A 14,855-nucleotide genomic window follows, 5' to 3' on the forward strand; every position below is an offset into this window, starting at 1 on the left:
CTTGCCTGAACTTAGTCTTTTAGCTCTATCCAGCCACAAGAAGCTGGAAAAGACAACAGACCCTGATTGTTACATACTGTTCAGAGCCATCAGGAGAACAATCTGGGGCAACAGTCCGTCTGCCACATACTTGCTCCTAGTCTGGCAAGACTCACTTTCTGCTCTTCTCAGCAAAATCTCAGCCACATGTAGCCTGTCTTCTTGAATTCTTTAAGAACAGAGACATTGCCTGTGCAATTCGTCGTGAGAACAGACCCAGTCCTGTTCTCATGTGCGAGAAATAAAGTCGACATCCCCCTGGGCTGTGCTCTCGACCCACATTCTCTGCAGACAAGCACACCCAGTGCCACGGTTAACAAAAAAAAAAAAAAAAGCGGGGAGAAGATGAGAAAAGGTAACCATGCTCCCAACTAAAAAGTCTGTGGCTTGTAAGGAGGGGAGAACATACTGGGGTCAACTAGCAGATTAATAATGGTAACTAACCACCTTCCAAGTAGAAGAAAGGAGCCAGATGCTTGTAAGTGGGCTTGATCTCCCCACCCTGCCCCTTCTACAGGAAGTAATGGCTGGAGTCTGAGGAGGATGGAGGACGAAAAGTGGTTTGTGCATCTTATTTCAATTTACAAAGGATTCGCCGGAAGAGTTAAAAACATAGGGAAGAGTGAAAAGGGTTCTCTCAGGAAATGTAACTGGGGTTGGGGAGAAATGGGACAGGAGACAGCTTTTTATTCCAAGTTCTGCAAGGCTTCAATTTTTAACCACATGAATATGTTTTATTTAATAGCATAAATAGATTTAGCACATTATCATCTTCAAAATAACACTATTACCATATGGTCCATTTATAATATATTCACGAACTTAAATGGTGAGAAAATACTACCTATATCCTATACTACCCGAGGCTACCACCCTCTTCAGACCGGAACCATTGCCACAATCTCTCAGTTGGTCTTCCAGCTTCCACTCTTGCCTTGACAATCTATTCTCAAGGCTGGACGATGCTTCAGGCATTGCCCTAAATTCCACGTAAATGGTGGCCCCTGGAGTTGTGCCATGTAGTGGCACTGGATCTTCTCAGGTACGGACTATTTTAGAATCTTAATCAGATCACTTTTTGAACCTGCTCAATACTCAACAGCTCCCCACCCTGCTTAAAGTCTGATCTTCCCATGGCCTAAAGAACTTACATAAGCTACCCCGTGCCTACCTCTCCAGACTCATCACTTCCTAGGATTTTTGCATCTATGTTCATCAGTGATACTGGCCTGTAGTTTTCTTTTTTTGTGACATCTTTGTCTGGTTTTGGTATCAGGGTGATGGCAGCCCCGTAGAATGAGTAGAATAAATCCTTGGATTTATCCTGTATGGACTCTCTGTGCTTCCTGGACTTGATTGACTATTTCCCGTATTAGGGAAGTTTTCAACTATAATCTCCTCCAATATTTTCTCAGTCCCTTTCTTTCTCCCTTCTTCTGGGACCCCTATAATTCGAATGTTGGTACATTTAATGTCTTCCCAGAGGTCTGAGAATGTCCTCAATTCTTTTCATTCTTTTTTCTTTATTCTGCTCTGCAGTAGTTATTTCCACTATTTTATCTTCCAGGTCACTTATCCATTCTTCTGCTTCATTTATTCTGCTATTGATTCCTTCTGGAGAATTTTTAATTTCATTTATCATGTTGTTCATCATTGTTTGTTTGCTCTTTAGTTCTTCTAGGTCCTTGTTAAATGTTTCTTATATTCTCTCAATTCTATTTCCAAGATTTTGGATCATCTTTACTATCATTACTCTGAATTCTTTTTCAGGTAGACTGCGTATTTACTCTTCATTTGTTAGCTCTGGTGGGTTTTTACCTTGCTCCTTCATCTGCTGTGTGTTTCTCTGTCTTCTCATTTTTCTTAACTTACTGTGTTTGGGATCTCCTTTTCGCAAGCTGCAGGTTCGTAGTTCCCGTTGTTTTTGGTGTCTGCCCCCAGTGGCTAAGGTTGGTTCAGTGGCTTGTGCAGGCTTCCTGGTGGAGGGGACTGGTGCCTGTGTTCTGGTGGATGAGGCTGGATCTTGTCTTTCTGGTGGGCAGTACTATGTCTGGTGGTGTGTTCTGGGATGTCTGTGACCTTATCATGATTTTAGGCAGCCTCTCACCTAATGGGTGGGATTGTGTTCCTGCCTTGCTAGTTGTTTGGCATAGGGTGTCCAGCACTGTAGCCTGCTGGTCGTTGAGGGGAGCTGGGTCTTAGCACTGAGAAGGTGATCTCTGGGAGAGCTCCAGCCATTTGATATTATGTGGAGCTGGGAGGTCTCTGGTGGACCAAAGTCCTGAACTCGGTTCTCCCACCACAGAGGCACAGGTCTGACACCCAGCCAGAGCACCATGGCCCTGTCAGTTACCCTGTCAGCCCTGTCAGGCTCAGAAGAAAAGGGAGAAAAAAAAGAAAAAGAAAAAAAGAAAAGAAAATAGTGTTATTAAAATTTTTTAAAATTTAAAAGAAAGAAAGGAGAGAGCAACCAAACCAAAAAACAAATCCAACAATGATAACCAGCACTAAAAACTATACTAAAAAAAAAAAAATGGACAGACAGAACTCTAGGACAAATGGTAAAAGTAAAGCTATACAGACAGAATCACACAAAGCAGCATACATATACACTCACAAAGAGAAAAAAGGAAAAAAGTATATAATCTATATATTTTAAAAAAAAGGAAGAGAGCAACCAAATCAATAAACAAATCTACCAATGATAATAAACTCTAAATACTAAACTAAGATAAACAAAAACCAAAAGCAAATTAGATGCAGAAAGCAAACCCCCAAGTCTACAGTTGCTCCCAAAGTCCACTGCCTCAATTTTTAGGTGATTCGTTGTCTACTCAGGTATTCCACAGATGCAAGTACATCAAGTTGACTGTGGAGCTTTAATCCGCTGCTCCTGAGGCTGCTGGGAGAGACTTCCCTTTCTCTTCTTTGTTCGCACAGCTCCTGGGGTTCAGCTTTGAATTTGGACCCGCTTCTGCGTGTAGGTCGCCTGAGGGCGTCTGGTCTTCGCTCAGACAGGATGGGGTTAAAGGAGCAGCTGATTCGGGGGCTCTGGCTCACGCAGGCCGGGGAGAGGGAGGGGTACGGATGCGGGGCGAGCCTGAGGCAGTAGACGCCGGCATGACTTTGCACCAGCTCAAGGCGCGCTGTGCGTTCTCCCTCGGAAGTTGTCCCTGGATCCCGGGACCCTGGCAGTGGTGGGCTGCACAGGCTCCCCGGAAGGGAGGTGTGGATAGTGACCTGTGCTCGCACACAGGCTTCTTGGTGGCTGCAGCAGCAGCCTTAGCATCTCATGCCCGTCTCTGGGGTCCATGCTGATAGCCGTGGCTCACGCCTGTCTCTGGAGCTCGTTTAAGCGGTGCTCTGAATCCCCTCTCCTCGCGCACCCAAAACAATGGTGTCTTGCCTCTTAGGCAAGTCCAGACCTTTTCCCTGACTCCCTCCCGGCTAGCCATGGCGCACTAGCCCCCTTCAGGCTGTGTTCACGCAGCCAAGCCCAGTTCTCTCCCTGGGATCCGACCTCCGAAGCCCAAGCCTCAGCTCCCAGCCCTCGCCCGCCCCGGCGGCTGAGCAGACAAGCTCCTCGGGCTGGTGAGTGCTGGTCGGCACCGATCCTCTGGGCAGGAATCTCTCCACTTTGCCCTCTGCACCCCCACTGCTGCGCTCTCCTCCGTGGCTCCAAAGCTTCCCCCCCCACCACAACCCCCCGTCTCCGCCAGTGAAGGGCCTTCCTAGTGTGTGGAAACCTTTCCTCCTTCACGGCTCCCTCCCAGAGGTACAGGTCCCATCCCTATTCTTTTGTCTCTTTTTTCTTTTGCCCTACACAGGTATGTGGGGAGTTTCTTGCCTTTTGGGAAGTCTGAGGTCTTCTGCCAGCGTTCAGTAGGTGTTCTGTAGGAGTTGTTCCACATGTAGATGTATTTCTGATGTATTTGTGGGGAGGAAGGTGATTTCCACGTCTTACTCCTCCACCATCTTGAAGGTCTTCCCGTGAATTTTTTTTTTTTAAGGAAAAAATCTGAAGACTTAAAACTAACATTAAAGATTAAGAAAATAAGTGAGAAATATGCCCAACTCTATGTTAATATACATGAAAATCTAGAATTGGCCAATTTTCTGAAATTATGCAATCATCACAATTGAATCTGGAATAAGAAGAAAAATCTAATAGGCTAGGGAAAGGAAAAAATCAAAAATAGGTTCTGGATGTAGTTCATTTCATGAGTCAATTGTTTCAAAAGTTCACGTATAATAGGGGTTACCCTAGCAATGCAAACATGGTTTAATAAGAACCTAGAAATATGTCACATCAGTAAAATAAAACTAGTCAATCACCTCAATTGATGCAGAAATCTGGTAACATTCAGAGTCCATTCCTGACATTTTATCCTCTTAACGTAATAAAAACAGAATTATCCTAAAACACTAACCAACACTATATTCACTGGTAGAATACCAAAAGCATTCCCAGGAAAGCCTGGACCAAGCCTAAGGTATTGGCAACAAGTACACATACTCTTCTAGACATTGTATTAGGACAGTTGCCCTGTGAAACAAAAGAGGTACAGCTACTGGACCAGACAAAAGTTATAACTATTAGCAGATGATTCAACCACCTACTTAGAAATTCTAGAAGAATAAAGTACTAATTACTCAGTCAGTAGTGTACTGTAATATAACCAGCTGTAACAAAAATTAGAGTTTTACATTTATCCATAATAAAACAGGGAAGGATGTCACAGTAAAAACAAAAATTATAAAATGCTTAAAAATAATTATAATTATTAAGTATAAATGCAAAGGTTCTATATAATGAAAATGCAAAACATCACAAAGACATAAGAAGCTTAACTAAAGAGATATGCTGGGCTTCCCTGGTGGCACAGTGGTTGGGAGTCCGCCTGCAGTTAGGGGACACGGGTTCGTGCCCTGGTCCGGGAAGATCCCACATGCCGCGGAGCGGCTAGGCCCATGAGCCATGGCCACTGAACCTGCGCGTCCAGAGCCTGTGCTCCGCAACGGGAGAGGCCACAACAGTGAGAGGCCCGCATACCGCAAAAAAAAAAAAAAAAAAAGATATGCTATGCTCCTAGAAGACTGAATGTAATAAAATATAGTTTCCTAAACAAGATTAAATTAAAAATGATAGCACCTAATTTGGAGCACATCCATGCAGTAGGCACTATACTAAGCACTTTATATGTATCACTTCATTTAATCAGAACAGGAATACTATGAGGTCATTATCCCCATTTTACAAATGAAAAACCCAGGGCCCAGAGACATGAAATGCCTTGCTCACACAGTGAATGAATAGAAAATAATGAAGCCCAGGCCCTCTGAAGCCAAAGTGATTTCCATCAGATATTAAAATATGGTAAGATCATAATTATGGTATTAGCAGTAGGAAAAAGTAGTAGATTAATGAATTAGAATAGGTAGCCTAGAAACAGATATAAAGCGAAATACATACAAATAGTCTATACATCACTGAACATTATCCCATGAGAAATTTTCTGCTTGTTTTATTCTCTAGTCTCAGAACATTTTGTAGTTAAACTCACATACTAGGGGCTCAATAAATATTTGATCAATGAATTAATGAAGGAAAGAATATAAATGATTTGGTCTAACACCTTAGTAATTGAAGTAGAGCTTAATCAAAAGTTAGGCTTCAAGAATTGCTTAGCTATTTGGGGGAAAAAAGTCAATTCCTTGATTCAAATTTTAATTCAAGATGGGAAACTTATTAGCCAAGAATATAAATTAGAAATAAGTTTTTAAGATCAACTGAATTCTATCTAAAAAACGAAACGAACGGCAGAAAGGCAGACTATAGAAACACCCTCCACAAAGGAATGCTACCTTCAACATACCGAGGACGGGGACACATTAATAAGTGACACCTAAATCTCAATAGAGAAGTAGGAATAGGATATTAGATCATATACATTCATCCTCCCAAGCAATCAGAAATGAGCAAATTAAATACCACCTCAGCTATCAGACTGAGAAGGATAGCCTTTTAATTATTCATACCCTTTGTCCCAGTAACATTTTCATCACAAAAATTCATTCCTAACTCGAAAGTTATAAAATGAAAATATTCAAACCATAAAGTTTACAAAGCAATGTGATAAAATTTCAAGAAGCAAAGCAAAGCATCAAGGATGCTCTACAAAGCAGAAGGCTCCCAAATACAAACAAAGGACTTAACCCATTGTGCAATCTGAGGAAAACAGGGGCTTTCCTTACTGTCTAACCTAACATTAGAGTTTTGGAAATAGCACAAAAATAAAGACACTCTTAATAAGTCCTTAGTTTTTAATTACTTCACTTAAAACAATTACTAGAGAATGACTTCTAAGGTTTACTTTTTGAAAAACCCATATGCATTCCTACTGCACACACTGAAAAAACATTCCACCTGCTAATGATCTTGTAAGACCAGACCACTGTGAAATTCACTCTTCAGTTAGACATTGCTCAGGGTCAACTCCAACTTGGAGATTTCACTAGATTCTCCTTTCCAGTTCATTTTGTAATGGTAAACGCTCAGGCTTACCCTCCTATATTTCCCGTTGCAAACACTGTGATCTATCTGTGGTTTTGTAACGAATAAATTACACAATTGATAATGTAGTTCAATAGCCTCCAGCATATCAGCAAATTAAAGACCTTTTAAAAGTCTAAATACGCACTGTCCTCCCACTGTATTGGTTCAATAGAGTCTAAAATATTTAGATGTTTTTTGTTCCTTGCCTAGAGCACCCCATTACCTTTTCCTCAATATGTAAAACGGGTTTAATTACTCAGTAATCTCACTCATTATTGCAAATATTATACTTTCACCTTGCCTAGGTGAAAATAAGCCATAAACTAAGTCATTTTCCTGTAGTTTCCCTTTAAAACAGGGATTATCAAGTCTGATCGTACACTGGTATCACCTGGGAAGCTTTACGACTCTAACCCAGAGATTGGTTTAATTAGTCTGGGGTACAACCTGGATAATGGGATTTTTTTTTTGAATTTTTGAATTTTGATTTATTTTTTATACAGCAGGTTCTTATTAACCATTTTATACATATTAGTGTATATACGTCAATCCCAATCTCCCAATTCATCCCACCACCACCACCACCCCGCTTTCCCCCCTTGGTGTCCGTACGTTTGTTCTCTATAACGGTGTCTCTATTTCTGCCCTGCAAACTGGTTCATCTGTACCATTTTTCTAGGTTCCACATATATGCGTTAATACACGATATTTGTTTTTCTCTTTCTGACTCACTTCACTCTGATTTTTAAAAGCTCTCCAGGTGATTCTAATGTGCAGCTAAGGATAAGAATCCCAGGGGGTTTTTTTTCTTTTTTTTTTTTCTTTAAAAAAAGGAAATCATATCAAAATCCTTAGGTAACTTAAACACTGGTCCTAAGGTGACATGTTACAGATTTGGGACAGTTCCATGATTAGCTTCTTGAATCCTCTTAAAGCTTTGGAACAATATCATTTGTTCCAATGCTATTCTATTTACAATCATTAGTTTTCTTCCTGGCCTAAAAACTGAAATGGCAATAACACATGACTATGCAACCCACCCTCTTTGCCAAAGAAAGGTCTAATCTGAAATGCATAAAAAGTAGCACAATAACTCAAAAGAGGCCTGCCTCACTAGAAAACAATAACTGGTAGAATTTTCCATTCAGAATTCCCATACTTAACAGCCTGACAATTGGGTTTCTTAATTTTGTTTTGAAGGTCTTTCATGACTTTACAAACTATGCCATTTATCTTGTGAGTGTAGAAATGAAGGGAACTGCTTCCATTTAATAGAGGGAACACACAGCATAACAATATTTTACTTCACTTTATAAGCAGTAAACGTAAACCAAAATTACAGCTGATTTCATTTCTGAAAGAAGCGAACTCCAATATCGCTTAATCCATTTCAGTTCTCATTAGCACAACTCATTCCACCAAATTAAGTGCCGCGGTCTCAAGACACCCTGCGGAGGGATAGATGAATCAATTGAAACAAGCAGCATTTTTTTCTCTGAGATAAAGTCCAGTCTGAGGTTTCACTCTAATGTGTGGTTTCCAACTCACTCCCCACAGGACAATGTGCTCCATATTAAAAGCAGCCAACAACATAACCCATCCCTTCTGCACCATAAAGCACCAAAGCGCAAGGAGCAAAGCATGAATTAGCCTAACTCCCTGAGAGGGTGGGCTTTTTAGACTATCACCACATCTCCTGGACACCTGCAAGCAAGAGAGCAAGGCATGCTGTGGGGCTTCTACACTGCTTGTCTCTCGGATTTGGTTGTGGCATTGGGACAGTCTTCTCTTCGAAGTCATTAGTTCTATACCAACAGGTATTACCCTTTTTATGGCTTTCTTTACAGAGGGTGGGGTGAGGCCTGGTGGTCTCAAAACATGTTTAGGAACGTTAATTTCCACAGAAGAGAGGTTGACTCTTTGCCTTTATATTCTTGCCTCCACCCTATACCTCCCTAATTCCTCGAGACAGGGACTAAATCTGACACTTCCTATCCAACAAGCATTTAACTAGGTTCTTATACATCATGCACCACGCTGAGAATACATCAGGCTACAGTCGTATCTTAGGCCCCAAAGATGGCACAACATAGCACTAAGGAACAATGACCCCTAGCATAAGGTAAGTGATTCCTGGCCTTTGTAAATCTAGCTCATTTTTTCATAAAATTGTCTTTTCTGAGCCTGGGGATCACCTAAGCAGTAAGAACATTTTTTTTTAAGCTACAGAAAGTACTGCCATTTCCAAAGAGGGATAAAAGTGGCCACTTTACTGCAGTATAAACACTCAGACGTGCCAAGTGCAGAACCCACTGTGTATTATTTCCCCCAATGCTATTTCCCCACAGTGCTCTCTTCCTGATCGGTTCTACCAAAGGAGATTACTTCCCCACCGTCTGCAATTTCACATTATTTGTATACATTTCTCAAACTTAGTGTGGAAAATTATGCAAAGTGGTGGGAGTGATTATATAAGCAGGTTTAAGGCAGTTTAGTGAGATTACAGTGACACATAAAAATGCAAAGAACAAGGGCAGATGAATCACATGTTAAGTTATTAGATACCATTTTAGTCTTTTTGATTCCCTCTTCATTATTTCTAGTTTAAGGTAGTTGGCTTCAACATCTGACTTACTAAATTTAATAAAACAAATAATGAACAAAGCAGCTACTGACTAGAAACCTATCGACTAGCCAACCAAAACTGTGAGCGCTTTAAGTCATGCACACCTGAAATCGTTATAAACTGAGACCTGCAATCTGTAAACCACATCTATGGAACATACTTAACCTCTTCTATGGTAGTCATTATGTTTCTCAGATTCTCCCTACCTTCTAACCACCATGGACTTTATTTTTCCTTCAGCGTCTCAATGTTTTCCAAAGGTTCGACAAATTGCCTTTATTAACCAATAACTGATTAGCTTTAACTGCATCATTGTTGTTTCCTAGTTTCAACGCTGATCCCACCTTTAACCAATGACCTAGAATCATCCAAGGTTCATCATTATCACTGTTAGCTGATGGTGCAAAGGTAATCAACGTAAATAAGCATCAGAGGCTTAAGCATTATTCACAGCTGGTCATTTTTGCCATTGGCTGTTTGTTACTCCACATTGGTAGCATGTGTGAACCGTTTAGGTGGCGTGACCACCCGGTACAAGGCGTTGTCAGTGCCTGGTCTACACTCCTCCCAGAGTTTTCTGTAAAGCCTGAAGTTATCAGACTGGCATAAGCTAACCACCATTATTCTTCTAAGCTGAAATTTTCCAGCCAAAAGCAAAGACAGACATGTTTTAGTCAACTGAGCTTAACGCTATTAAGCTTTTTCAGCTCGTGGATACAACCTCCTACTAGCTTTGTGGGCCATCTTAGCCAAGTGGGAAAACAAAAAACAGTGCAGCTCAGTTGGTTCACAGAAACCCACCAACCCTACTAGTGAGACAGCTTTGACTGCCAGGATAAGGCTTTTATCTTCCTGTGATTAATTTTCTTCATTTATAAGATGAGGACCCTTTCAAATCTCAATTTCTGAGTTTCTAAATTCTTGAAGTTAGAAGTGAGTAAGCAGCAATATGCATTTCAATTACAACAATTTAAGCTATTAAATCCTTTTACTAGATGTCTGACTACTTGAAGATACAGAATAAAAATATACAATGGGGGCTTCCCTGGTGGCGCAGTGGTTGGGAGTCCGCCTGCCGATGCAGGGGACATGGGTTCGTGCCCAGGTCCGGGAAAATCCCACATGCTACGGAGCGGCTAGGTCCGTGAGCCATGGCCGCTGAACCTGGGCGTCCAGAGCCTGTGCTCCGCAACGAGAGAGGCCACAACAGTGAAAGGCCCGCATACCGCAAAAAAAAAAAAAATATATATATATATATATATATATACACACACACACAATGGATTAGTGATTTTGCAATTATCCTGTTACTTCTTTTATATAACCCAACTGTATACTTCAAGAACAAAGTTTTTGTCATTAATTATTGGCTTGTGCATCAAATCCGGAGGAATACAGTTAAATTCCCATTTCATTTTGTCCTGGGAGGAAACCCGACTGCCAAGAATTGCTCCAGCTCCCTTTAACAAGCAACTTGTTAAAAAAAAAAAAAGTGGGGAGCCTTTTGAATAAGTTTGAATAAGGGAAACACTTAAGTTGTTTGGGGGCCTCCCCCTTAAAATATAAGAATAAGTCACAAAACTTCATCTCACAGCATTTAATGCTCTCAATATTTAGAAAATAGAAATTTCCAAGCAGTCTTAAGTATTTTTGTACAGAACATACGCAATGTTTTGCGTCGTTTTTGCAGTTTGGAATTATTTTTGGTGATGCCTGAAGGAGGTTATAACAATGGTCTCCTCAGTGGTATTGTGAATGCACCTGTTTGCCTATTCAAATAATTTCTAGAGAAACATTCTATTTAAACAAGAGTGTCAGAAAAATCTGCCCTATTTGAACAAGCGAGAGTTTGTTTCATTAACAAAACGCAACAAGTATGTACAGTAAGAATCAGCTACCAGTAAGCGACTCTTTGCAAAAGCATCTTCAGTGATCATATTCCAGACAGGAATAGCCTTAGTTTCACCAAACGTTATTTTTATACTTTAACACACCGAAAATAAACTTAAATGCAATATGAATATTAAAACTGGAGACTGGATGATATTCATAAACTTATATGACTACATACAACATACACAAAAACTTAGTTTAAGAGTGACTGCTGAAGATGAAAGTCTCTTGACCTACAGAGTTAAGAGGCACTGGGTGACTGTAATACAACCCAATGCAATCAAAGGATAACACAGTGTGGTACTCACCCAGGAACAAAATGGAAGGCTCACAAAAACTCCACAGGTCACTCAAAACTGACCTCACAAATGGTGGCTTCAATCATACCAATTGGTTAGGGAATAGAAAATGTTACTCAGAAATCCTTCTCTCCTCCAAAATGAAGGGCCTGCCTGGATCCCAAGGTCTTTTCCAACTCTAGCATTCTGTGACTAACTTACCTAGAGGGTTAGGCATTTGAAGGATCTGTGTAGTTAGCCACCAACTGTAGCGAATCATCCCCTAAGTACTCCCAGGGAGCAATTCAAAACAGCTGCTTGGTTTAGGCCTGTTTTAAGAGGTTGGGTAAATGGGGGTGGGAGGGTAATGGGAAGACTGCATTTACTCTGAAATACCAGCTTCTCACAAGTCAATTCAGAAATGCTCCAAATTTCTAAGAAATGCTTCACATGCTTAAGTTAATGGTTCAGAAAACTAACAAACATCTATGCAACTAGGTATGCTTTGGACAAATTACAATACAATCTCTCTGGGTCTCCACATCCTGTCCCAAACTAAGGGGGCTAGTGCAGATTTCTGGTGAATCGTCTAGGTTCAACATTCTATCAAGATTTCTTAGTTTCTATTGAAAACATTCACCCAATTCGGGCAATTTTGAGTCATCACTTTCGTCTGCTACAGACATTAGACCCTGGGGTCTTGTTTTAAAACTAAAGTTGGCAGGTATTTCACCTGAAACTCTTTAGCTCTTTGGGGACGGGGACAAAAGCGCTTTCGTGATGAAGTAGTTATGAACCAGTCCTTTATTTTTCATCAAGAGCGTGTTTCCTTAGGCCCGCCGAGACCGGTAATTACTAACCCACAGCAACTCTCCAAAGCTGCGCACCTTCCCTCCTTAGGATCTGATGTCCTAGTTACACAGCAATACAGGAAAACCTGTCCAGTTAGCTTTGTTTCGTGGAACATTTCTACACCTTCTCCCCCAGAAACGACTTCTCCCTAGCTATCAGAAGTGTTCAGATTCCACACTCATTCAGACCCACGGTAAAGCCCAGCTCCAGGAGGGCCAAGCGGACAGGAATGCACCACTACCCTTCGAAATTAAAGTTGATGGGAGCTGTGTTCTCACCCGGCCGGGTGCAACGGCCGCACCGCCGGGCTGTCAGGTCGGTCTCGGTCCCGACCAAGCTGACAGCTTCTGCCCACCGCGGGGGAGAAGATGCGTCCATTGCAACCTGATACCAAGCGGGCTAAAGCACCGTCCTCCCTCCAAAGATTCCCTTGCCCTCCAAGACTAACAAAAATACAGTGTCCTGCAGGAGGACAACGGGCAGGCGCCCCAGAAAAGCCCAGAGAGGAAGAAGTGGGGCTGGAGACGCCCGGTCCTGCCGGCAACTCACCTTCTGCTGCCTCCGGGCCATGTCGGTGGGCTGCTTGGCGTTGAAGGGGTACGCGATGCATCTCACCACGAAGACGTAGAGCTGCAGGCGGATCCTCCGCTCCTGCTCCTCGTCCAGCAGCCGTTCGGGCTCGTCTCGCCCCTCGCTGAGCACCGAGGGGCTCGGGCTCACGGGTCTGGCTGCGCCGCCGCCGCCGCCCGCGCGCCCTGCCGCGTCCCGCCGCCCTTCCCGAGCCGGGGCCGGCTGCGCTCGCTGAGAGCCGCCGGCCGCCACCAGCACATCGCGGCTCTCCTCTTCCAACCCCTCTTCCGACTCCTCTTCGCTGGAAGACGGGTCCAGCATAGTGCTCGGGGCACCCCGCCGCTCGGCCCGCGGCCCCCAGGCGCCTCACCCCCTGCCGCTGCGCCCGCGGGTCTGAGGGAGCCGCGCGGCTGGCCGCAGCGGCCGCAGAACGAAAGGGAAACTGGCCGAGGCTTTCCGGACACGTCGAGTTAGACCCAAGAGTGTTTCCTACCACCAGGGCGAAAGAGGCGGGCGGGAGCCGAGAGGAGGACTGGTAGCGGAGGGGGTGGAGGAGCCGCCGGGATTAAATAGGCGGAGTTAGCGTCGGGGGTGAGCCCGAGCGCCTGGTGAACTGCTCGGCTGGCCCGGGCCCCGCCAGCCCCGTAGTCCTCCAACGTCCGCCGGCCGAGGCGGAGCCGCCCGAGCGCCCGGGTGCAGGTGGGGAACCTGTGGCGCCTACAACAAGCAACACGTGGAATGGAAGGTTGAGGAGCGGGCACGGGGTCGCGGAGTGCGCGTGCGCGCGCCGCCGGCGCCGCCGCGACCCTGGCCGAGTGCCCGAGTGTCAGGCGCGTAGTTTGCAAAGATGCGGAGCGCTGAGCGCAGTGGCTCTGTGTGCGCCCACCCGGGACGCTTGGACTGCCGTGACACCACCACCACTACCACCACCTATCCCCTTTTCTCCCGCAAGCTTCCTGAGGGACAGGCGGACGTGGGGCAGGAGAGCTGGCCCTCTCCACCTCCCCGGGTGAGCGTAACAGCCAGAACGTGAGTCTCCAGCCCGAATTTGATACCCAGGGTTGAACCCCAGCACGGAAAAGTGGGGCCAGAGCCGTTTACCGCCAAATAACGTGGAGAAGAGACTTTAAAAAGTCTCTCGCTCAGCTCTGTTGCTGTTTGACGCTATGCTGAAGTCCAAATTGTAAAAGTCAGAGGAACATTCTTGAAAAGAAAAGCAAAAACAAAATACATGAGGCTTTCTTTTTAAACTGTCTTTATTCCTGTAGATGCATGAGTAAGACCGGTTTTATATCTGCGAAATGGCACTCTGCTTCAGCTCACACATAGCTTTATTTTCTGGGTTGGGATGCGGTTGACTCAAGACAGGTTGTGCAGTGTAGACATTTATTCAGCAGATTTTTTAGCACACGCCCGGTGTCCAGCACTGTTAGCGTTTGGACGAGCCCGCAGCGCCCTGGGGCACACACTTGGTCACTATCGGTTCCGGCCTCAAGTGGGCGTCTCGTAGCTGCATCCGAAGCCTGTCTTATCTGCGCAGATTTCTCAGTCCCAAAGCCAGAACCACCTAGGAGTTTCTTTCTGTGTTTTTTCCGGTATTCTTAATCCGGACAAAGGAGGAAATAGGGAAAATAGTGCATTCAACATTAGGTGCAGTGCGCAGTGGCCAAACTGGCAGGGAGGCGATGGAAGCTCAGTGCAAATATCACCCGGCCGGTAAAACTACCGGCTCTGAGCTCGTCTACCCCGTGGCCAAATAGCAGCTGTAGCTTTTTCAAGCCACTTCCGCAGTTAGGTACACATGAGGGAGGCTTTCCTTCTGCATTTACTCATAGTCTCCCAAGATGTAGAAAGACAAAGAAGCATTTACTCCTGGGGAAACTTGCCTATTTATCAATCCTTACAGGTGCCCACGGTGATGAAAGGTGTTCACTGAGGGCGTGACTGCTGGCTGATCTCCAACTGCCAAGGAACACAAATCTCAAAAACTGATGTATTTAAAGGCAATATTTTTCACTTTTTGGCAAGGTAAACCATAAAT

General features: G+C 43.9%; 1 protein-coding gene across 5 annotated transcripts in view; it reads right to left on the reverse strand.

Annotated features, from left to right (window-relative positions):
- The window catches only part of CADPS2 (calcium dependent secretion activator 2), a 486,383-nt gene extending 472,590 nt beyond the window's left edge, over positions 1-13,793 (reverse strand). For 4 of the 5 annotated variants that reach the window (XM_079931397.1, XM_079931396.1, XM_079931395.1 and 1 more), the window contains exon 1: positions 12,794-13,793. In XM_079931397.1, the coding sequence (XP_079787523.1) occupies positions 12,794-13,135 (342 nt within the window). In that variant the 5' untranslated portion in view covers positions 13,136-13,793. The remainder of the gene's footprint in view (positions 1-12,793) is intronic. The other variant, XM_079931398.1, reaches the window with a different exon arrangement.
- Positions 13,794-14,855: the final 1,062 nt, after the last annotated feature.

This window comes from Stenella coeruleoalba (genome assembly GCF_951394435.1).
Source record: "Stenella coeruleoalba genome assembly, chromosome: 9".
Lineage (NCBI taxonomy): Eukaryota > Metazoa > Chordata > Mammalia > Artiodactyla > Delphinidae > Stenella > Stenella coeruleoalba.